This window comes from Misgurnus anguillicaudatus, chromosome 5 (assembly GCF_027580225.2).
Source record: "Misgurnus anguillicaudatus chromosome 5, ASM2758022v2, whole genome shotgun sequence".
NCBI lineage: Eukaryota > Metazoa > Chordata > Actinopteri > Cypriniformes > Cobitidae > Misgurnus > Misgurnus anguillicaudatus.
This window is the reverse complement of record NC_073341.2, coordinates 22,849,772-22,876,184: the sequence shown is the minus strand read 5'-3', so window position 1 is coordinate 22,876,184 and position 26,413 is coordinate 22,849,772. Positions and strand designations below refer to the sequence as shown.

General features: G+C 38.9%; 1 protein-coding gene across 4 annotated transcripts in view; it reads right to left on the bottom strand.

The window, feature by feature from the left end:
• The window catches only part of aopep (aminopeptidase O (putative)), a 103,409-nt gene that overhangs the window by 20,558 nt on the left and 56,438 nt on the right, over nt 1-26,413 (bottom strand). For 2 of the 4 annotated variants that reach the window (XM_055168002.2, XM_073867755.1), the window contains one exon: nt 5,189-5,305. In XM_055168002.2, coding sequence (XP_055023977.2) covers nt 5,189-5,305 — 117 coding nt within the window. Of the gene's footprint in view, nt 1-1,304; nt 1,405-5,188; nt 5,306-19,302; nt 19,385-26,413 lie in introns of all 4 variants that reach the window. The other 2 variants (XR_012369659.1, XR_012369660.1) reach the window with 2 other exon arrangements.

The following is a 26,413-nucleotide window of genomic DNA, read 5'->3' as shown; positions in this document are numbered from 1 at the left end:
ATGCACACTTTTTATGCGCGCCAAACCCCTTGTGTTTTTGCCGCCTGCCACACCACGCACTTTTGCAGGTGCGCGCCGAGCGCTTGAAGTTGAAAATAGTCAACTCTAAGCGGAAAAGCTTCCGACGTCATTAGAGTTTTTTCCATTGTCCAATCGAATAAGGGGAAAAGGCGGGCCTTCAGTTGTGGTGACAGGAGTTTACAGTTTACAGTTGCTGCACTTGCTCACTGTCTCCTGGGTGTTTGTGCACCTCTCGATCAAGGTCAGAGCAAGCGCCCTCTTTTTAAAGTTTCTGCTAATATGACAGTTAACAGCAAACCAAAGTTTCAAGAGCACTTATGCTTCATGTGATTGACAGGACAGCTGCCTCGGTGGTTGCCTAGCAATATAAAAAGGCAGAGCACTGCTCTTTTCTGAAGTCAATCAAATAAAGGCAGTGCGGTCCGCCTTGCGTTTTCAAGCGCTTGGTGTGATCGGACGATTGTGGTGCAAAGGTGCGCTTTTTGAAAGGATACAACCCCAGTGACAGTTAGGGGCGGTCCATCAAATGTCCTGAGCTATGAAACGGCAACATTTGAGCAATAAAACTTTCCTCTTGGATACAATTAAGGTGAAATCTGTAAGTTATTGCATTTTAATGCTGACGCAGTTTTCTCTTTGCAACCCTATAAAATGCTTGAGTGTCGTCATCTGGCATCTCATTAAACAGCCCATGACATGATTTATGTTTTTTCCTCCTGTATTGCTACGGCTTTAGGAACACATTATAACCTCTCTCTTCCTGGCTGATCGTCTGTGTGAACTTTGTGGCCTGGCTTTGAAACTAGCTGTGATACAATGCTTTCTGTGTGCATGACCGACAGATGCTCGCACACACACACACACACACACACACACGAGTCTTCACATGAAACAGCATACCACATAGCATAGCCCTCGTGTTTTGCGCCAAGAAATGTGAGAGAAAGAGGTGCTATTCTCTCCTGATTGGCATACTTAATCTTAGCAGAATCCAATCTTCAAACACCCTTTATACACCTAGAAAACATATAGGCAAGGTTCTGAAGTAACATATTGAGCAATGGACTAGAAGCTACACTGAAGGCATATTAAAGAAATCGGCACTGTGCCCTAAAAATCACCTTATAGTTAATCTAGTTGTCATTTTATAAATGCCCTCTGGTGTTCATCTAGTTTCATTCCCATTTGTACAGATCCTCAAATGCAATAAAGCTGTTTTGTTTTAAATTATAGCAAAGTTTAACTAACTAAAAAATGTAGTTTTCTATGTCAGCAGTACATACCAATGCAAAGGTAGGGAGTAGATGTGTGGTTGCTAGGGTGTTGCTAAGACAGTCAAAAGAGCCTAAAGATGGGCGCAGCTCAGCGCCATGCAGCGGCGTTCTAAAAAAAATCGAACACATTGTTTCCTATGAGTATACGCACAACGGCACCGACAGGTGGCGCCTGTCTGCGGCGCCCAGCTTTGACTCAGAAAGTTGCTCCAATCCCTGTTGCGCCACAGAGCGCCACTCACATAGTTTAACATTAAATAACATCATATTTGTCCCAAATCATTAACGATTAATATTGGCTGCTAAAGTATATTTTGCATTTTGAAGTAGACGCTATCTGACAAAGCTCGCGCTTTTTAATGTGCACTTCCGGTTTCCGATAACTCCGGGTTGTCCTAGAAGCGACTCGATGCGGCACTGCACGGCGCCCCCTTAAGTCTCTAGTGGCGCTTTTCTATTGCATAATACCCCACAGTTTGGTTTGGGTCAGCTTGCTTTGGGGCGCTTTTCCACTAGGTGCAGAACGTAGTACCCAATACTTTTTTTAGTACCACCTCGGTTGGGGTTCCAAGCAACCCGAGCTGATACCAAAGTGTGACGCGAAAACACTGTAGATCACTGATTGGTCTGTGAGAATCGTCACTACCACCGTCATTGCTATAATGTAAAAGATTAGCTTTACCTTCATGCTAGCTTGCGCTGTCTCAAGCAAACATGTTGGCATCTGTGCTCTGCTATAAGTTCCCAAACTCCCTTTTAGCGATGAAAAACATCCACAGGTTGAGAACCAGGAACATCATAACAGTTTTTTTCCAGACTAGCAGTTTGTAGCGGCACATTCACAATGCATGTGCGCATTATATGTGTATATGCAACTGAAATGAGGCTCAGCGGAGCGTGTCGACTGACGCCACGGGTGTTTGTACAAAAACTGTCATGTGAAACAGAGGTAGTGATAAATACAATGTATTTGTGGTCAATTCTATTGGTGGACTGACAAATAAATGAATATATGGGAATGTACAACGACACTCTCACTTGTATGATGTCACAGCAGTAGGCAGTGCAAATATAATGACACGCCTATAATCCCTCCCACTCCAAAATGTTACTAAACTCGACAGAAAAGCTAACCAAGCCAAGTGAGGTGAGCTGACCTGACCCAAACCAAACCGTTTGGTATTATGCAATGGAAAAGCACCTTAGTACTCTACATTTAGGTCCTTACAGTAGATATTCATGTAGCTCAATTTTGCATTAGCATCGCAAAGGTCATAGGTTCGAATCCCAGGGAGCACGCATACAGTACTGATAAAATATGTATACCTTGTAATGCACTGTAAGTCACTTTGGATAAAAGTGTATGCCAAATGGATAAAAAGTATAACACAAAAATGTAGTGTGTGTCTACTTTTCCACACATTTTATCATCCGCCAGACGAAATTACAACTATGAAAAGTAATGGCACACCTCTCCTCAATAATCCACATGAATTGAGTGTGATTCATATCCATAGCTTCAATGGTGCAGGACGAATCGTGTGCCACAGTTTGTCTTTAGGTCAGGGGTTTGTTCAAATCCCACATCCGGAGAATGAGCAATGCTAGTAGTGATGCCTGCCTTAGCAAGTACCAGTAATTATGACATATCCATAGAAAAGCTGTGATTAATTTTTTATATGTGAACAACACCCAGTCAGGTCTTAGTGCAGACTAAGCGGCGCCGGCCACACCTCTCAATTTTATTGTGACCTTAAAGCAATGTTCATGCAGAGCTAATAATTATGCACGGGTAATGAGGATCGGCTTCTATTTTAAACATGAAAATTAGGTGTCAGCGTCAACGCTAAATGGCCACGTCACTTTGGGGGGTTAAAAACGGGATGTGAATTAATTCTGTCTGAAAGAAAAGATGACCGTCGGGGTCCTGGGAGCAGAAGAGGAGAGAAAAGCAAACGAGAGCGTGTAGGACAGAGGGAGGAGTTTGTGGTAGTAATAACCTGATTTATTTTTAGAGGGTCCTTTGTTTGTCCTGGAAGGTCTTGATGAAAACCTCCCTTTGGGGCCCGGTTTGAATTTAACCGTGGTAGTCTGGGTCTTACTGTGGTCACCATTCCATATTATCTTACATCTTCTGTCCCTGCCAAACAGAGCTTCATTTCAAAAGAACGTTGTGGTACTGTAGGTCACGGCTGGCCTGCCAAATTTCGCTCACGAACAGAAGCCGGCCTTCTCTGAATTGTGTAAGAATCACAAAGTGGCCTAATTGGCTACCGGGACCGTAATTCTTAAGAAGAACACTCTCCTTATAATCTGAGAGGAATCAGATATTGTCTCTCGTGCTCTCCTGAATTAACATCCAGGCAAGAAAGACGTTTCAGGGAATTCAAGTAGACGTGATATTTTCGAAACCTTTTTATCTAAAACAGAATGATGAGATTACCTAAAATAATGCAAGCGATTTATTTACCAGGGTAAAAACGTAAATGTCAGCTGTATCGGTATTACAGTATAAAAACTTATGAGAACTACTAAATGATAAAATGGATTGGGTTTTTATTCAACTGTAAGTAGAGACATGATGAATGAGTTCAGCCTGTTCCTAGTCAATATTTGAAAAGGTGTAGGAGGTAACAACCAACTAAAGGTCATAACGCACCTTTTTTGTACACTTATTGGAACTGTAAAAAAATCATGTACAGTAGAAACCATTTCTTCTTCTACTGTACTGAAGTATTTTGTTTACCAAAAGTAAAATGCTAGGTTATTTTCAACCCAGGGTTGGGTAAAAAAGGGACCCGATTAAATTAACACGTACAGAAAATTGTTATATTTGATCCAACAATGGGTTAAAACAACCCAGTATAGCTTGAATTACATTCCAGCGGGTTTGGTTTGTCCCGTTTGACCCAACGCTGGGTTTAAAATAACCCAGCATTTTTTTAAAGAGTATAGGCTAAAGTTAATAATGTTTTTAAACAGGCTTCCTGAATACATGAGTGGTGAACAGATAGTCCTGCCCCAAGAGCCATGGTTGCAATGTTTTGATAGAAATAGTTATGCTTTTCATAAAACAAAAATGGCTTCCTTATACAGTATTCGTCTCTGCATATTAGGCTTGAGGAGAAGAAAATATTTCAACATGAAAAAGATTACACTTTTCAGCTTTCAGAAATGGGTCAGGGTTTAACATATGTGAACTACTACAGTACAACACATATTATACTGTTTAGTAATATAAAGACACCAAAGCTATAAACAGATGTTCCTACACTTTGTTTCCTTATCCGAAATTTAGGCCTACATGAATCAGCACAGCAGATGAGCTGATGTCAATAGATCTACAGCAGGGGTGGGCAACTCCTGGTCCTGAGGGCCAGTGTCCCTGCAGAGTCTAGCTCCAACCCCAATCAAACACAGCTGAAAAATCTAATTGAAGTCTTCAGGACTGTTTGGAAATGACATTCAGGTGTGTTTGATCAAGGCTGAAGCCAAACTCTGCAGGACTGTGGCCCTCGATGCCCACCCCTGATCTACAGTATAGACGGTTTCGTCAAACGCACATGCGCTGACGGGATACACGTCTGGATCCAAACTTTACTTCCTGTTTCGTTTTTTTAATGGTCTGACTAGTTGCTAAAATGATCTCTTGTACAAATGCCTCGTCGAAAATAACAAATGTTTTGGTTTCCTAGGTCATCTATGTATTGTTTTTTGCTTGTTATATAAATAAACTACGTTTAAAGAACTTTGTTGTTATTTATTCTTAGCGGAGTTTACCGGAAGTTACGTGCGGACCACGACAGCCGCTTGTTTATGTTGTTGAAACCGTCTATACTATATGTGCTGTAACAGTGTTTGGTGGAAATACTGTTTGTATGAGTTCTGGTTACCTCAGCATCTTGGGCCTGTAGGCCATACGTGGTATGAAGAAGCCTCAAGCTGGAAGGACTAAGTTTTGGTTCTTCTAACAGAAACTCCAACAGCAGCACCAGCTGATCTGGACTCACCTGAAACAGATAAAAACAGGAAAAATCTGTAAACATACCATGCATAAAATATATATGAATATATTATTTTACCTTAAAGTGCAGCTAGATCACATAGGGGTGGTCTCCTGCACAGAGCTTAAAGGCGGAGTCCACAATGTTTGAAAAACGCTTTGGAAAAGGAGACGGGCTGACTACCAAAACACACTTATAGCCAATCAGCAGTAAGGAGCGTGTCTACTAACCGACATCCTTGCCGGGTTGCGTATGTGTGGGGCGGGTCTATCAACAGAAGGTCCAGATTCTATTGGGGTAGGGGCGTGTTTGTTTAGGTGATTTCAAATATCAACATTGGCTTTCAAACATCTTGGACTCCGCCTTTAAGTGTAGGTCAACACTAAAATGCTTGTTTAAACTTTCTTAACTAAAAGCAGCTTTCACCGACATATCTTAAAAATATATCAGTGCCATTGTTTTTTCTCAAAGATGCACACCAGTGATTTTTTTAAAGGAACACACCACAGTTTTTCAATATTTGACTATGTTCTTACCTCAACTTAGACGATTTAATACATACCTATCTTTTTCAATGCATGCACTTTTAATCTTTGTACAGCGTGTCGTGAATATGTTAGCATTTAGCCTAGCCCCATTGATTCCTTAGGATCCAAACGGATGAATTTAGAAGCCACCAAACACTTCCATGTTTTTCCTTTTTAAAGACTGTTACATAAGTAGTTACACGATTAAGTATGATGGCACAAAATAAAACTTTTGTTTGGAGCCATAGGAATGAATGGGGCTAGGCTAAATGCTAACACATTCAAGAAGCGCCGTACAGAGATTTAAAGTGCACACATTAAAAAAAAGGTTTGTATTATTCATCTAAGTTGAGGTAAGAACATAGTAAAATATTGAAAAATGGTGGTTTTCCTTTAAGGTATGTTTGTAAAAATGACGTAAACTTCCTGGCTTATTCTAAAACCTGTCCCGGAAAACAGGCTCATAAAATTTGCAGTGATTTCGCCACCGTGGATGGCAACTGCGCAACATGTGCTGAGTTTTATGAATAAGGTGCATTCTGTGATAAGCCAAATTTGTAAGAGGTGAATTTGCAATAAAAGAACGACCATAACTTGTGCCTGTTAAAACTAGATTGCAAATGCTCAGTGAATACATGTGGCAGCAAAGGTATTGTCAAATCGTTACACAATTTTTTACACAACATTTTTTTTATAAATCCGTGCTCTCTTTAATGTGTATCAGAGAGACGAGCAGTTATAGAGAAGCACATACAAACTCAATGGGAAATGTATTCAGAGCGAGCTATAAGAAATAACTTTCTATGATAATCTTCAAAATAAGAGGAAAATTACATTTCTCGAAAGAAGCTGCATAATGGTTAACAGAGAACAGACAGCTAATGGAGGGGAGGAACGCTTTGGGAATTAAGCGTTTTAGAAAGATGCTTTAATGCCTTAGTCTCATCTTGCAGTATATGGAAATCAGACCTAAACCAGTTATTGCATGAAATGGCTATATTTACAGAGGATTGTATATGTTTTATTCTTAGCCCGCTTGTCTTTTCTTAACCCATCTTTCAGTTATTAAATCTTGGCCTTGCAGTTGTTAGAAATAAAAGACGATCAAGTTGCAACAGTATTAGACAGGTAGAAATGAAAAGCTACATGTGGTGTGAGTTGACATGAGATTATCAAGAAACTGTGCTGCCCTTTGAAAGGCAGAACATATGACTCATGCCCATAATGCATGCGGACAAACATTTATAAAGGCACAAAGTGGGTCAGAGTGAAACTGTCAAGAATATCGCTGACATGATAGCATGCTTATGCCACTTTCGACTAATGTAGACGCTTTCATCGAACACACATGAGTTGTCGCGGTCATGCGTCTGAGCAGAACTTAACTTCCGGTCTCTGTTTGTTTATTGGTACGGTTTATTTTTATACGCTGTAGTTATGATTTAAACGAAGGTAATCTACTTGTTGTTTATTTAACTTGTTATCAGAAATAAACTCTAAAAGGGCTTTGTTGTTATTGATTCTTAGCGGAGTTTACCGGAAGTTACGTGTGTTTCACGAAAGCGTTTGGTTATGTTGTTACTGCTGAAACCGTCTATGTTATTTTTATGCTGGATTCATACCAAACGCGGTTGAGGTGGCAAAAATGCACTATTCGCATGTAGTTGGACACTTGAATATTTTGAGTATATTACGTGAGCGCACGTAAAATTCTAGTCATCCGAGACATTCACGCGAAAATTCGCGTCATGGGAGGGGCTTCTGCGACTCTGCTCGCTTCCTGTAATCAGGTCACTACTAGAGCAAGCTCCTGATTGGTTAACACGGCGTGATTTTTGCCAAAGTTCAGATTTTTCAACTCACGCATTTCCCGCGACAATAAGGCGGATTCACGTGTAACGTGCCACGCTAAACGCCTCATTCGCGCCTCCAGACGTGCGTAAAGGCGTCTTTACATTGACTTAATATTCAAATCACTCGCGCTTGATGCCTCTACTGCGACTGGTGCGAACACAGCATTACAGGTACAAATTAGAAAATATTATTTAACATTAAAGGAACAATGTATATCAATTAATCATAAAATGGCCCTGATATGTCACTAGACATTAAGAAATCATTTTAAATACTTATATCACTGACAACAGTGCTCTGGCCAGGATATTGTCATCAATATCTCAATTGTCCTCAACTGATGTTTATGTTATCATGTTGTGTATTGGCCACCAGTTGTGTGATTGCAGTACCAGTTTTAGCCACAAGTTTTGTGATTGCAAAACCAGTTTTGGCCACAATCCTACATACTGTTCCTTTAAATTAAGGTATTTAAACATGTTAAATTATTCTGGCATTATCTGCTTATTTATTTTATGTAATTGCATATTTAAACTTACCGGTTAAAAATCTATTAAATTATTAGAGATTAATATTAGTGTTTTAAACTATATTCAAATTTAAACTGATAAACTAAAAGTATGTAATATATAAAGTACAATACACTGTCAGAAAAAAAAGTCAAAAATTGGTGCATAGCTGTCAAAAACTGCACCTTCGTACCTAGTGTGTTCATATTAGTACTTAGATGTGCCTACTGGTACCAAAGAGTGCATACAGTATTAGTTCCTCAATGGTACATACATATTGGTACCAAATGTATACACATCTGTACCTAAATGGTACATAGTATGACCTTTTTAAAGGGCACTGCTCCAGTTACAGCTTGGAAACATTTTTTTAACAATTTTTCTGACATTGTAGTTGACATCATGAGGTTGGCCTTTATGTAGCATGCACATTTTCTGAAGGTTAAGTACCTTCTTTTACTGACAAAAAAATCACTTTCATAAAGTTGTATGTCGTATTTTGTACCCTAATCGTGAAAAGTGCTTTTTATTATATGGTTTAGTATATGGATGGAAGAACTTCTCCTGTTACTCTTATTTTAAATTGGGCCATAATGGAAAGACGGAAGAGAGACAGAGAGAGAGAGAGAGCTGACAAAACTGATATGGCTTAAGATGGAGAGAGAGAGAGAGAGAGACACATAGACTGAAAGAGAGAGAGAGAGCGTGCTGGCAGAAAAAATAAATGATGTGGTAGGAGATGGGTGGTGGCAGGCCTGCTATTATTACTCCATTATCACATCAGGATCTGTAGAGCACTGATGCACAGTCTCCTCCCTTCTGTGCCACTTCCCTTTCTCTCTCCGGCCAAGCCCAGCACACACACACACACACACACACACACACACACACACACACACACACACACACACACACATAAACACATGAAATCAACAACACTCATACTGCTGCTTAGCCAGGACATTTTTCATTTAAAGCTCTTTCGGTTTCAAATTAGTAGCAGTTAAATATACTTAATAAAGAAATAAGCAGCAATCTTTATCATCTGCATTTTCAAACTACAACTTTATCAACAACTCGATCCGTTAAAATATCCTTCCCTAAAATGGTTAGGAAATTTAGGACTGCACCCCGCCTAACCAAACTGAGTACTATATTTGTCTGCATTACCGAAAGAAGGAACTATTTCACTCTTGACTGCTCTGTGGCCATTCAAGGCCTTTAGAGAATCAAAACTCAGGACAAAATAACTGCGTCAAATAAAAACGAAATGACTGTAATTTGACCGTGAGAAACCCAATAAAGTCACCAGGCTTTGAAGCACACGCGGCAAGGGTCAAATTTTCTCACTCGAATCCACTGTGAAGATTTAATGCAGTGGAAAAAAAAAGGTTCTCACTTTTGACCGATAAGAGGGTGCAGCCTCCATCTCCACTCTGTCATTAGGGGGTATTCACGGGCCCACCCAAGATCATCGGATCCACCGCCTTTGAAAGCTGAGAGGAATTTCAAGTCATAAAAGACAGAGGGGAGAGGAAAACCCTCCTCCGCACTCAATTTGCCTCGGGGAATGTGCAATTGTTTCAGAATGGCGACAAAAACTTTTCCACACTGGGGAACAATCAAGCCCGCTGTGCCCGACTCCACTCGTCTTGTCAAAAAAATAATGTGAGGTGATCGGCTATCGGGGGGAAACACCCTCTCACAGTTCATCACTTGGTTAAAAGCAGAACGGGGTTTTCCATCACTTGGTTGCCATCCAGTGTATGGACCAAAAGGGTTGGAATAAAGAAAGATTTAGATGAGTTAAAATGCATTATGAGAAAGTTGTCTGTTTGGAATGTAATGTGTGTCTGTACAGATGGATGATGAGGGTGTTGTTTGTAATTCATGAGAATGCCTGAACTCTAGAAAGCAGGAGCCAAGGGTAAACATCTCCATTGCTGGAACAAACACATCAAATCGAGCAAAATAAAGTGGATATTTGGCAAGATACACTTGCGTGAGTATTTCGGCACTCGCTTAAGCACTAATTGCTTTCCAGACGCAAAGTCATCATTTTGTAATTTGGCCCAAATTGAAATGAAAACCTCAAATGCATCATTACAGGAATGATCCCTCTGATACCTCCCCCAATTGGATTCTGTCAGTGTTTAGTCACTGCTGTGCCGTTCCAAACCCATATGACTTTCCTTCTTCTTTGGAACAAAAAATTAAACAGATTAAGATGAATCTTCCTGGAACTCTTTCCCATAAAAAAGATGTCTTGAAAGAACTCATCTAGTTCTTATATTAAAACTCTCCGACTGCAGTGTTTAACGATTCATACACTCTAAAAATGGTTAAAAAATGGACAAACCCAACTGTTGAGTTATAAATAACCCTGTGCTGGTTTGTTGTTACCCAACTATGGGCTAAAACAACCTAGAATTTAGGTTGAAATCAACCCAACTGTTGGGTTTGCCCATACTTGACCCAACTATGGGTTTAAACAATTTTTTTTGGGTGTTTTCACATCTTCATCATTCATTTGGTCCTCACCACAAGCAAAAAAATGATATACATTGTAGCTTTTTTAGCAGTTTGGTTCCTTTTCACAGCACACTGATTGCTCTGGTCTGCACCAGTTGAAACGAACCAAAATTCAGTCATGTGATAAGATCCACATCACTCATTGCATGCACTACAAACGTTGAAGACAACAAATTTCTAAGGCTCCGCCTCGCAACTCCAGGTATGTCCGCGATCTTCATTGTGCTAATATTGCTAATAGAAACTGTCAACAAACACTTCCTCATCCGATAATGCACTGCGAAGCTGACTACGGCAGCTGGTTTAGTCAGAAATGTGCATTACTTTTGCAGTTAGGTCGGTTCGATCTCGAATCGTGTGCTCACCACAAACGAACCGCTCTAGAGTTCGTTTGAAAGCGTACCGAGACCACCTCTTCAAGGAGGTCTCGGTCCGTCGTTTGGTCCGCTTTTGGTGTGCACCAGAACTCACCTGCCCAAACGAACCGCACCAAGTGAGCAATCGAACTCTGGTACGATTCAACCGAACTAAATGAGGCAGGTGTGAAAACATCCTTAGTGTCTCCAGACTATTATTACTCTTATTACTTAAGTACTTTTGTGTTTCTAGTATTTTTATAGGCATCGGTGTTCTCCCCCAGAAAAATTTTACTTAATACATTTTATTTTAAAACTGGATTTGAGGCGGCAGCAGCAGCATGGATGTTAAAGGGGACAAATCGTGAAAATCTGACTTTTTTCATGTTTAAGTGCTATAATTGGTGCTTCTATCGACCTAGAAAATGTGATAAAGATCAACCCAGTAACTTAGTTTTGGTAAACCATTCCCTGCAAGCATGTGAAAAAATAGGTCATTGAAATTTGGCTCCTCTTGTGATGTCAGAAAGGGATAATATCGCCCCTTAATCTGCACTATTCAACCACGCCACTGCCATTTAGTGCAGAGATCAACTCAGTTGCATGTTAAATGACACATTTTTGCTCACACCTGCAAAATGGCAATTTTAACATGCTGTAATAAATTATCTATTTGGTATTTTGAGCTAGAACTTCACATACGTACTCTGGGGACACCAAATATTTATTTGACATCTTAAAAAAGTCTTGTGAAATTTCCCCTTTAAGGCTGTAGCTACTGTAAATGGAATGGAGTTTAATTTATTAGGGGATTTCTCAAATGGAAAACAAATTGGCGGATGGTTCTCGGAAAAGCGAACATATGCAATGAATTTAGAGACGTTAAAAGACAGTGGGTCTAATACCATTGGTCTTTTATTAGCTTCACAGATGTTATCACTATAATCTGTGGAGAGTATCTTCAAAAGTCCCGTTCTTTCTGTGTTTTTGAAGCTTTGATTGTGTTTACAGTGCGCAATATAACGTGTTCATGTTTCACGTGTAAAAAAAATGCAGTATTTTTCACACAATTTACATATCTGTATAGTGCTGTTTTCACTGTCCTCACAACAGGCTGATGTCTTCCTTGTTCTATGAAGTCCCTCCTTCAAAAATACGTATTGAGTTCTGATTGTGTAGCTTGTTTAGTGTGTTGTGATTCGATAGCAGCTTAGCTTGTCATTAGCTTAGCTGGCGACTGATGTATTACTGTGGGCGGAGTTTAGTCCAAAAACTGTTTAAGTGACGTCATTAAAGCAGGAAATAGAGGGCTGTAGTCCAAACCGGCCGTTCACTGTAGGCTTTGAAAGGCAAATTTTGTTAAAGAAAATATATCGCCTTGCAGTGAACTTTGACCTTTATCATTTTACAGGTATTAGTTATGCTATTATAGCAACATTACACACTAACTAGGATTTAAAAGATGGGATCAGAAAGAATGTGACCTTTAATGCTGCAGTCTGTAACTTTTGCCTCTTTATCGCCACCTCTGTTTGAAACATAAAACTGCAGGTTCCGAAGTACTCAACTTTACATGTGCTGAAAAACAACTGACAATTTCCATGAAATCCAGTTATAAATCATTATTATAAGCTTAATAATATGAATCGGGGTAGGAGACACTTTTGAACAGTGATTGTTTATGTATCTGCTCAATAACTCTTGTTTTTTAACCAAAAAAGTTACGATTACAGCTACTATTCCTAATGATTTGTTTAAATTTTGTGTTCCATGATGGATAAAGTAAGATCATATTGGTTTTGAAAGACATGAGGATGAGTAAATAATATAATAATTACATTAAAATTTTTGAATGAACTCTTTAACACACTTGCTTTTGTCAGAAGGACGGATGTCCAGTTCACCGCAAGACTTCGCTCCACATGCAGTAGTAAGTCTGGGCCGAGTGTTTGGTTTTCCGTTGCCCTTTTAAAATTTTCCCCACATGAAAGGCTCTTTTCATGCCTTGTCCATTAAAGCCTTGGAAAAGTCAGCAGCACGCAAATAAACAGAGCGAAGACCTTAATGAAAAATTATGTACTTTTAAATCGAGCTCGATTACTTGAGGAAAGCTTTCCTTTGCCCTACTTCATCGCAATCTACTGTTTAAGTCATCTTGTGTAGAGTATCCAACCACTTCTAACAGACCCTCCTTAATAACACACTTGATCGTCTACAAAACCCCTTCAAAGAAGTAAAAAAACCTAAATTCAGACTCTCTGAGTATATGCAGAGGAGAGACCGAATTTTTCACTTCACCGACTGCCACGAACTCCTGGAGGGGAAGAAAATAGCACGAGGACGATGTGGTGGGTAAAGAACAGTGACTCATAGGTGCTGAGATTATGTTTCTGTTTGTGGAAAGTGAAAGACAGCACACAGAGACACACCCTACCACCGTTATTCCTCTACAAAATACAGGCAAAGCACTGCTAGCATCTACAAGCGCTTCCTCGCATCTTACTTCTTTAAAGGGATACTGTAGTAATATTCCTAAATTCTGTTATCATACACCTTCTAAATCCATACTGTAAATAACTATTAGTTTCTGTTTTGGATAAAGAATGGGGCTTTCACAGCACCTGAAAAGTGGTTCATATTTCAAGTATTTGGAAGTCACACAATGTTGTGAAAATTCAAGAGAAATGAAGCAATTTCAGATACACGAAGGAAGGTCCCTTCAAGCCAAAACTGATTCAGTCAGTCAGTTAACAGTTGACTGGAGAGGCAGCTCAGTGAATAACTTCTTAAATTACAGTCTGTTCTTCACAACAAGCGATCAGATGACTTTAGTAGACTTGGACAATAGCAAATGAGTCACTGAAGCTTAAAAGCTCGCACAGAAAAGAAATCACGACAATGTTTATTGTACATTGTGTTTTAAGGAAGTCACAGAATTTCAATTTTTGTGTGAATACCACAATAAAAAGAAACCGCTAATGTACTTTTACCTTACTTGTATGAGTAGTTTTGTTTTAAAAATTCGAGCAGGGACCTTACGGCAGTGTGTGAGATCCTGTACAGGGGAAATTCCCATCAAGTGGGACACAATTAGAGTAACAATGTTCAGACAAGAGGACTGAGTGACGGGTTCGAGTAAAATCACACAGGAAGCCAGTGGCATTTTTCACAAACACAGGAAAAAAGTCCTAATATACCATCACTGGATGTGTGTGTATGTCTGGAAAATGTTTAAAATAAAAATCTAAAAATATTAGGTGCATCATACTGTAAGTATATAGACAGGAAATGTACTCATTAACTCATCATAAGTGGGTAGTTGACATACTGTACTACTGTGTATATAGCATAGAAGATAAAAGGGAAAATGTATTTTTAGGTGCTTTGACTGAGAATAAGTGCTCTTAATTTTAGGTTAGACAATGATTTATCACACATCTAATAGTTTTTAAAACGTGGGATTCGTGGCCCTAATGTTAAAAAGAAGTGAAAAGTGCTCCTGCTCCACTCTGAAGTCCCTGTATCCTGCAATTGTCCATGCATTACTATGGTAACAGTACGAATATTAAATTAGGAAACGTTTAAGGGGCCAACCACACCAAACGCGCTTTCAACTCTTGAAAACGCAAGGCGCACCACACTGCACCTTCAATAAAAGGTCACTTAAAAAAAAGCAGTGCAGCGCGACTTTTTATATTGCTACCGAGGCAGCTGTCTTGTCAATCAAATATTGAAGCATTTTATTTGATTGGACAATGGAAAGACAGGAATGACGTCAGGTGCTTTTCCGCTTTCAGCGCTCCTTCAAAAACGCGGCAGGTGGCAAAAAACACAAGCCGTTCGGTGCGCATAGACAGCGTGCATAACACACTGCCCATAGAAAATCATTCAAAAAAGACACCTTGGTGTGATCGGCCCTTAACTGTACATTTACACCAGCTGCGGTAGAGGCGGCAAAAATGTGCTATTCGCGCGTAGTTGGACGCTTGAACATTTTGAGTTTACTTGCATTGTTTGTGCGTTGAAGCTGCGTGTGAAATTCTAGTCATTCGAGACATTCACACGGATATTTGCGTCATGGGAGGGACTTCTGCGACTGTAATCACGTGACTACTAGAGCAAGCTCCTTATTGGTTACTGAGGCGTGAATATTCGGCAAAGTTCAGATTGTTCAACTTGCGCGTTTCCCGCGGCAACCCTCAAATCGCACGAAACACGTGGAAAGGTGCGGCGCGGATGGCGCGTTCCGCGCGATTTGAGCGTTGCCACGGGAAATGCGCAAGTTGGAAAACGCTGCATGTGGCAAAATACACAAGACATTTGGTGTGCATAAACAGCGCGCATAACACACTGCCCATTGAAAATCATTCAAAAAAGGCACCTGCAAATTGCAAAAACGCGTTCGGTGTAATCGGCCCTTAACTGTACGCTCACACCAGCCGTGGTAGAGGCGGCAAAAATGCGCTATTCGTGCGTAGTTAGACGCTTGAACATTTTATGTTTACTCGCTTTATTCGCACGTGGAAGCCACGCGTGAAATTCTAGTCATTCGAGACATTCACGTGGAAATTCGTGTCATGGGAGGGACTTCTGCGACTCCGCTCGCTCACTGTAATCACGTGACTACTAGAGCAAGCTCCTTATTGGTTACCACGGCATGAATATCCGGCAAAGTTCAGATTTTTCAATTCGCACATTTCCCACGGCAACGCTCAAATCATGCAGAACGCGTGGAAAGGTGCGGCGCGGATGTTCTGCGCGATTTGAGTGTTGTCGCGGGAAACCCACAAGTTGAAAAATCTGAACTTTGCCGGATATCCACGTTCGCCCCATTCGCTCTGCGCCTATTCGCGTCTTTGCATTGACTTAACACGTAAATCACTCGCGCTTGCCGCCTCTTCCGCGTCTGGTGTGAATGCCACGTAAGTCATTTTCTGGACCGATTTCACTCACAATTACAAAAGTCAAAACTTTTGACATCTGACTCTCAAAGATCACTGTGATGTTGCACCAGTAGGGATCTAATGTTGGCTTCTTGAACCACATTCCTCGTTTCATTAAGCACTCGTAGCTCAAAGCAGACAACTGCATTTATAAAAGACAGGGATGAGTATAAAAGTCAAATGGATGCATAAAACTCGAGGAGTTCTGAAAAGAACAGAGATTCTGTTCTTCTTTGCAAACAGAGATTCATCCCCTGTTTGAAAGTTCACGCCTTGTTGCCCTCAAAGCCTCCCATGTGGAGGGTCCTGTGTGTCAAAATGCACACCATTCACTCCCTGCTTTCTTTCACAAGAGTCTGTGCCTAAGTGGCATTATTAAAACACCAAGCGTGATTTCTGTGGCAGTTTTACTACTGCTGCACTTTTTATGCTGTCTGACCACAGCCTCGTAAAAACACACTATGGCACTGACGGGCGGCGTAACTCCCCGCCCAGGATACTTGGGTTACATTAGCCTTTTCTCTTGTTTTCTCTCCCTTATTATCTTTATCTGGGCTTTTTTCCCACCAGTAAGGTTTGCCTCAGGGCAAACTTCTGAAAGAGTCAAAGCCCCACATTGAAAGAAGCAGATCGCACTACGCTACCACTGGATGTTGAATGATGACACGGCGGCGAACTCACGTTCGCTCTGTAGTTCAGGTGATATAAGCCTCTCAGTTACAGTGGCATCAGGATTCTCTCGACACCATGGGAAGGCAAGACTTTTGTGAATTATAGATCACATGAGAGAGGATTTGCCCTTTAAATCCCCAGCACTGACTGATAGGAGCGAGAGGTTGAACAGTTCCTAAACCCAACAGCAATCATCTAAAGCCCTCTAAACAGCACCTTCAGATTTAGTTTTAAATAGACAGATATAGTGAAAACGAGAAAAACACAGCCTAGTCTATGTAGACAGCTTCAACCACTCAACTTCAATGATAGCAAAGGACATTGCAAAAAACCCGTTAATCAATAAACCCCCTTTTTAGACACTAGTACTCCCCTGCCCTTCTTCAACACGCAGCTCAAGGTGATACACTCACTCTTAGCACAGTTTATCCAGACGCAAGCCAAGTCTCTGGTCTCAGATTATGTTGTCTGTGGGCTGGCCCCTTATAAGACAAAAGGAGTACAGAGAGATCCATACCTGTGCATAATCAAGCAGACTGCTCCAGACAGCAAGTCGATGAGACGTCACTTAGTGAAACGGTAGCTCATGTGTGCTAAAAAGATCTCGACAGGAGAGGCAGTGGGGTTAATAGAGGGGAAGGTATCACTGATGTGCAGAATAAACTTAGATTTGCCATTAATGTCCATGTTGCTTTGTCGAATTAAGCAATTGTTTGCATTTATGCTTTGGCAGATGATTTTATTCAAAGCGATTTGTATAAAATAAAATAAAAAATTATCAGTGTTTGTGTTAAATCGAATCAACACAATATCGAACATATTTTACGAGGTGGCTAATTCGTATATATTCATGACCAAGTAAATTCGTTTTTAGGGGGCAGGCTTAGGGGTGGGGTATCACTATTATTTATTTTTAGTTTTTTGTATAGAGAGTAACAAATAATGTATATGATATTAATGTTTTATTAAATAATTAAATAATAAAAATAAAATTTAATTACATATAGACCGTTTCATCGGGCGCACATGCGATGACGCGATAAGCGTCTGGTCCGATCTTTACTTCCAGTTTCTGTTTGTTTAATGGTCTGACTAGTTGCTGAAACTATTAAACAAATACCCCGTCGAAAATAACAAATGTTTTGGGTTCCTATGTAATCTACGTGTTGTTTATTTTGCTTGTTATATAAACAAACTACTTTAAAAGGACTTTGTTATTATTTATTATTCGCGGAGTTTGCCGGAAGTTACGTGATGACCACGAAAGCCACTTGTTTATGTTGTTACTGCTGAAACGTCTATAATTAAATATAATTTAAATAAATAATTAAAAAATTCTTTAATCTTTTAATTATTATTACACTAAAAATAGGTCTCTTGCGTTTTGTTAAGCCACGATACACAACCCAATCTCACGGCAAGTCGTGTTATAGTCACAAAATATTTAGATTTTTTTTGCCATTTTCGCACAAATGTCTTTTTCGTGTCACTCAGCACGAATTTCTATAAATAGTTTATCGGGTCCGTGGCACAACTTTCTTTTTCGTATCAATTTATATATTGTTTTCTCATAGTTTTTTTCCCATTGTCGCTTGGGGATGGGGTTAGAATCACTTTCTGTTACATTTTAGACATCCTAACCCAAACCCCAACTCTAACCCCAAGCGACAATAATTAAAAAAATGACACGTTAAAGAAAGTCGTGCTACGGATACGAAAAACTATTTATAGAAATTTGTGCTAAGTGACATGAAAAAGACCTTCGTGCGAAAATAGCAGAATATTGTGCCATGGACACGGATAAATTATTCAAATATTTCGTGATTATAACACAACTTGCCGTGAGATAGGGTAGCGATACACATTAATGTATTCATCACGATAGCACCACCTCCATCTGATGTTGAGCCAGGAAAAACCCTGATTTTGTTATATAATCGTACGTTTTTTTTTATGATTCCCTCGTACGAATCGTCAAAAAATGTCTTTGAGATCAGCTTGAACCCACAATCTTGAGCTTCAATACTAATCCCGAAGTGTGTAATTTCCGCAAGGATTATCGATTGGAATTGTACATAAAATACCTATAAAACCACAAATCCGATTCCCTATGCAAAAAGCCTGCCGCAAACCAACTGTTGAGCCAATGATGCTAAGTTGGGATACCTAATCAGAACAAGGTTTTAATAGCACTATAGAGCCTAGAATGGGTTACAACAGCTTTAACTCGCATGCCTGTGTGTAAACTATTATGTAATAATCCATAGAGTTGCGAAGTAATGTGAATGGGTATTCAATTCAGTATAATTGACTTGGTTTCGAACTAAATTCCTACCCTAAACCAAAATCTTTTCACTTAATACAATACCTTTATATACTTTGGCACATGCATTGACCCCGTACACCTTTCACCTGCTCATAAATTCCCTCCCACTGCCATTTAACAAAGTCTTCCATCACTCTTGGCCTATAAAGGTAAATGTAGGTTGGAGCAGTGTAATCATACAGCAGCTGAGAAAACAAATATGCCATAGATCTACTGCCTCTAGATGCCATGCACTTGAAAGATCTATTGTGTTTAACCACAGCTGTCCTAACAAGAAAGGTTACCTTAACCTTGACCTTGGAATATGAAGTACAACCGGCGGCTCTCTTGACGGGTAACTTGATACAATTGTCTCTGGGATCTAATCTGTCATAAAACCAAAACAAAGTGTCAACGGTCATGCATGCTCATCTATAGACTGAAGTCTGAGCACTTTGTTTCATGCTCACAGGCATCATTAACCATGCAAAAGCACACACACAAAACCCAGAAACTTGAATCAATGGTAGCCCATCAACAGTCTGCCACAAAGTGAAATTTACAAAGGGGGTACAGCGCATTTATTCTTGTATCGTGAAAAGCAAAGTTAAAATGCTTTCTTTTGACCTAGTTAAATACACAAAGACTATAGTAAGCCATTTGTAACTGTTAATATTAAAAGCATGTGTTTGCATTAGGGCTGGGCAAAAAAAATCTATTTTTAATTCAAAATCAATTCTCAAAGGCCACGAATCGATTTTTTTTATGAAATAACCTAAACCTGTCTGATCAAGGAATGCAACTGTTTTGATTTTTTTGTAACAGTTAATATTAAAAGATTAATCGCGATTAATTGCATACAAAATAAAAGTTTTTGTTTGCATAATATATTTGCGTGTGTATTGTGTGTAATTATTATGTATATATAAACACCCACATACATTCAAGAAATTTAAGAAACATGTTATTTATGTATATTTTTTTTATTTATATATAAAATAAAATATATCAAAATATAAATAAATATGTATAAAAAAATTTAATGTTTCTTAAATACATACATGCATGTGTGTGCATTAGGGCTGGGCAAAAAAATAGATTTTTTTACGTGGTAGATTCAAAATCAATTCTCAAAGGTCACAAATCGATTTTTTTTATGAAATAACCTGAATCCTGTTTGATCAAGGAATGCGACTGTTCTGACTTTTTTCAGCATACATTTTTCATCTTAAATACAATACAAAATTGTATTGTATTTAACATCATTGTATGCATTTGAAAATTAGAGATGGGTTCTGTTTTAATGTACCCAAAAAAAAAGAGTTTAATATACAATTACCCACTTGTAAACTTATGTTCACTTTTTTATAAATATCGTATGTGTATTAAATCTATATTTATTGAGTTGAATCGAGTATAAAAACCGGTCTGAGAATCGAAATCGAACCGAGAACCGAAATGGAATCGCTTTGATAGCATGTGAATCAAAATCGAATCGATCTGGAACATCTGAATCGAAACCCAGCCCTAGTGTGCATTTATATATATACAAAATGATTACACACATATTATGCAATAACAAACTTTTATTTTGTATGTGATTAATCATTATTAATCTTTAGACAGCCCTATCTAATATTTATTAAATATTATCTACATAGGATATTACTGAGTAAAAACCTTAAAGGAACATGCCCACATTTTGGGAATTTAGCTTATTTACCGTATCCCCAGAGTTCCATAAGTCCATACATACCTTTCTCATCTCCGTGCGTGCTGTAACTCTGTCTGATACAGCCCCCGCTAGCTTAGCTTAGCACAAAGACTGGAAGGGAATGGCTCCAGCTAGCAAACTGCTCCCAATAAGTGACAAAATAACGCGAACATTTTCCTATTTATATAGGAAACACACGGTGTGACTATACAAATCAAAAGATATAAATAGGAAAATGTTTGCATTATTTTGTCACTTATTGGGGGCAGTATGCTAGCTGAAGCCATTCACTTCCAGTCTTTGTGCTAAGCTAGCGGGGGCTTTGTCAGACAGAGTTACAGCACACACTGAGATTAGAAAGGTATGTATGGACTTATCTAACTCTAGGGGATACGGTGAATAAGCTAAATTCCCAAAATGTGTGCATGTTCCTTTAAGGTAATATATTATCCGGTTGATTTGGTCATACTGTATAAATAAATAAATAAACTAGCTAGAAAAACAGTCACCACCACAGACCATTTAATTTTATCTATGAAAAAACAGTTTACAGTGTGTGAGATTGACAAAAAAGAGAGAGAAGGGTAAAAAGAGGAAAACATCCTTAACATGCACCACTACACAGTCGCATAAAGGATAGCTTTGACGACAAGAACAAAAGATCTAGTTGTGTACATAATATCTGCAAATTGGGTGACAAAGACAAACAGCTGTGGGTGAAACGCTGAGAAGAAAGAAAGGGGGGCACATGTTCAAAGCCGAGAGAAACAGGCCTGTAACATCGCAGGTGCTCGCAAAACACACACACACACATGCAACAGTGTATACTATATGATGACTGATTGGTAAACAAGGGGAGGCGCAACATGGAAGATGAAAGCGAAATGTTTATTGTTAATAAAAGCACCTGCTGAAAAAGACTTTGATGATACCTGTGTAAAAGGGCATCAAAGCATGACCAGACCTTTGTGTTGTTCCTGACGGCACAATCTAAACCAGAAGACGGCTTTGAAAAACAAAGGCCGAGCTCAACTGGCATTCGTGTTGGGTCTAGACCAAAGGAATTTCTGAATTTGTAGTCCAGATGCTGGTTTAACTCCGTATGACCCCTAAACATGGCTCATCTCTCTGCAAACGCCATTGTGAGAATCCTGGCTACCATCTCACAGTTCACCTGTTGCACCGACTCACTCCATATAAGCTTCTTGTTCATATTGAGTTACAGTTTAATCAAAATGAGAAATCTGATTAAACTCCTTAGACTCCTGGAATAAGCCATTATATTAGGTTGCCAAGGACTGAAAGAGATCTGGTGTGCTTATATTTGCTACAGTATGTATGCTTCTGAATGCTGCTTACAATTCGGTGTAAAAAGGAGTGCATGATGTTTTATGGCCTGTCTCACCAGGAAATTAATAAAAAAAGGGAAGGAAGATGAGTATGAGATTATAAGTTTTAAAGAGAAATGACATCATGTCTGCATATATCGAGTAGCTCCAAATGTGAACCAGAGAGCTGGCATACCATAATGGGCAATTTATCTTTTTTATCTGATGATACGGTCACTGTTCATTTTGTATACTGCACATACACACAGCAGGCTTCTTCCACTTCAATCGAATTATAAACCAAAATCCAAGCAGGGGGAAGAAAACAAACCTTGTTAATAAATAAAAATGTTACTTTGATAGCATCAGTTCCTGCTAAAAGCTCATTCGTGTTCATGTCCCCAAACACTGGCACAGAAGCTGCCACCTAATAAAATGCTGGCGTGTCTGCTGGGCTGGACATGGGTCTGGTGACAAGATACAGATGGAGCTGACTGTTGAGGCGAGCTTTTAGCCCCCCGCTGCCCTTAGATTAGGTCTCAAAGTGGATGGATGTCTGCTAATGGACAGAATCTTTCTCAGAATCTGATGATTCTTTTATGCGTTGCTGGAGATTTGGACCAAAACAAAATGTAATGACTGAAGGAAGATGCTGTCATACAGTAGCATGCAAACACCAGGATGGTGATGTGATTCAACTCAAAGCCACAAACTTAGAGGTACATAAACAGTTATGCCACTATTGCAAGCGTTATTTAAAAAAAGAAACCATGTGATGTATTCACCACTTAACAAGTGCAGAATTGCAAGCACCCGTGACTTACTTATAGGCTTAATTTGTATAATTTACTTTAAAAATGTAGAAGCTAGAACATCCAATTGTTAGGGTGCGATTCAACGTTAGTGAAATCCTCCCTAAAGGCCTAACAGGCTTTTCAAACAGTGCAAGAAAAGAGATTTTCCAAACCCCTCGTTTTTCATCATGACTGCTACTGATAATGAAATCACACACATCAAAAGTCACTATGGACAGAGCATTTCATGCAGCATCAGAGGACAGTGGCTCTTTAAGAAGATTAAAGACTCCTGACAAGCAGCGTGGGATGAGTCATCCTTACACATGGAGACTAATACGTGGCAGAGGAGTCACACCAGGCGACTTCTAACAGACCCGCTCTACAGAGATCACCACCTGCTTTAATGCCGAAATTCAGCCGAAACAAACAACTGATAAGAAAGGCCATCGCTGAGACCTTATACTGAGTTCTTTACGAATTGTGACTTTTCAAAAATAAACAGTGTGTCACACAAGACATGACTGAATTCTGTTCAAGAGATAAGACACTTAAATCATTGTTTTATGGCAGTAGTTTTCTACTACTACGGTTTTCTATAAAGTCATAATTTGAGAAGAAACCGCATTAATATCATGTATATATTTCCTATTGTATGTATATCTACCATCTATCTATACTACTATGTATACAGTATACTGCAAAGTTGCTTTGCAACAATGCAAAATGGTGAAAATCACTATAGAAATCAATTTGATTCAAACTCTTGAGAATGTTTTTTTTATGGGAAAGTTTTTTCCTTTAAAGGGGACATTTATTTTTTTAAGATGTAAAATAAGTCTTTGGTGTCCCCAGAGTGTGTATGTGAAGTGTTAGTTAAAAATACCCCATACGCAATACTTGTAAACTGGAAATCACCTGACCCCCCATGTTTTAAAGTCTGGATGAGTGAACTTTTTCATGTTGTACAATTGGAAAGAATACATTCCCTGAACCCTAAATCCCAACGCAATTCCAAAAAGTATGGCAACATTTGTGTATCTCCTCAAACCAGAACAGTGATTTACTATCACTCATTTTAATTTTACTATTATGCTTTGAAATGTGGATCTTATGTCCATACAAAACCATACACCTTTTTATTTATTTATTTAATTTTTTTCTTTCTTTTTGCCATTACTACTCATTTATTTTTCGTTACATGTTCTTATATGTATACTGTAATATGCAAAATTCCAAATAAAGTAATAAAAAATAGCCCATACACTATTTATTATAACATGTTAAAATGGCCACTTTATAGTTGTAAGCAAAAATGTGGCATTTTAGATTGTGTCTCTTTAAATGTAAATGAGCTGATGAAATGCAAACACTGATCGCCATAAAGGAGCTTTGTTGGAATTTTTGTTGTAGGATTTTGTTGGAGCGGTATTATTATAAGTTATTATTGCAAAAATAACATGTTATAAACACTCATACATCCAGTTTCAGATCATAATAGGTTGAGAAACCTATAACAAGAAGGCAGGGCAATACACAATCAGAAAAAAAATGGTCCTTAGTTGGGGTGGTACCCTTTCAAAAAGTACCAGCATACTGGTACCAAAAAATGCATATCGGATATATATTGGCACCAACTATAGATATCTGTACCTAAGTGATTCATATTAGGACCATTACTGGATACTGCCTCAGTGACAGTTTGGAAAAATTTTTAGACCATTATTTCTGACAGTGTATACTGTACATTAATGCACATACAGGTATCGTCCAATTCTATATCCTCACTTTGAGCAGGTAACTTATATACACTGAGCCTGTGCTATGTTTTGCTGTAATGAATGTTTTTTTGTTGTAATGAAAAGAATAAACGCCTCCTACGCACATGCACATTCAGGAAAATCTGGGCTAACGTAAGACCATTTATTCATTTGAATGTCATATTGCAGAGCAAACTCCCAACAGATGGATGCTGTGCGATCTATTGTGCTAACGTCATTCCTTCTCTTGTGCCCGGGCAGCACTGATTACCACTGTTTGTGCCATTCAGACGGGCAGCTATTTCTGCCCCCTATTCCTGTCTGTACCATTACCAGAGACCCAAATATAGTGCCATCCAATAGATCTGATAAGGGTTCATTTTCCTGGCCAGCTGCCAGTAACCTAAAAAAAAATCACTAAAATCGTTTCGCAGTGGCATCGGTCCGATGGCATTTTGATTGTTGGGAAATCAATCGGTTTATTTTTGATGGTCATACAGACTTTTGCTTGTCTTCATTGTTGGTTTGTATTTCTGCACTGCTGCGCTACAGTCTCACCACAATGGGATCCCAATGGCCTGAAAGTTTTGCTTACTGTGTGAACAAACAAATTGCTTATTGCTGGAAACTTTCTGCATTGTTAGGACATGATGCTTGGTTTATTTAAAGTCACATTTGTTCAGTAAAAGTGGTTTCTTAGTCAGAGCAGATGGTGTAGTGGGCAGTGCTCTGACATACAGACCAGTGTTGGGGGTAATGCATTACAAGTAATGTGCATTACGTAATAATATTACTTTTCTGAAGTAACGAGTAAAGTAATGCATTACTTTATAAATGTACACATTAATATTTGAGTTACTTTTTAAAAAAAAGTAATGCAAGTTACTTTTCAGTTTAATTAATTTGATTTTAGAAAAAAAAAATGTACTGAATTGAACTGAACGTAGTAACGTAGAATAACGCAGTATATGCATGCGCGCCTGAGCGGGAACAGTATGAGTCAAAAACGGAGATGGCAGGCCAGATCTTAACATTTACGCGATGGAAATGTGCAATTTCTGAATGCAGAACTTCTCAGTCATAAAAAACACAGAGAGAGATCAAGCCTCAGCCAAGTAAGAAAAAGTAACGCAAAAGTAATGCAAGACTACTTTCCATGAAAAGTAACTAAGTAACGCAATTAGTTACTTTTTGTTTAATATTGTAATGCATTACTTTTAAAAGTAACTTTACCAAACACTGGTGCAGATGCACTTTTTAGCAACCAGAGTTCGAAATCCTTTGCCGATACCGTACCCCTCTCTCCACCCTGTACATTTTCTGTCCTTTCATTATATTAAAAAAAGGCAAAATGGCCAAAAATATCACAAAAGTGGTTTCTTGGAAGTCCTTTTAAATTAAATATGGAATATTAAATTGAAACTGCATGCCTACTTCAGTTGTAACTGGATCTAACTGTAACTTACATTTTTAATTTCAGGCCACCATTTCAAAGATTTCCTTACAACATGTAGTATAATAGTCTAGTGGAGTGCCTCTCACCTACCCAATCCGTTTCGGATTAATCACCAAATTTGAAAGAGAAGTGCGGCTGTGAGACTTAACAGCGCCCACCCTAACCTAAGTCCTATTACGATTTTCTCCTTTGAATGGAGCACTTGGGCCAAAATGATCCAAACCAATCTGTTCACTTAAATGACAAAATAAACCCCTTTAAAAGTCTCAGTTATTGGATTCATATGCGTCTCCCTCAATAATCTCTCTGCCTGTGAGCCCAACAGCATTAAGCTTCCGCATTAAAGAGCCTGCTGTGTATGCTG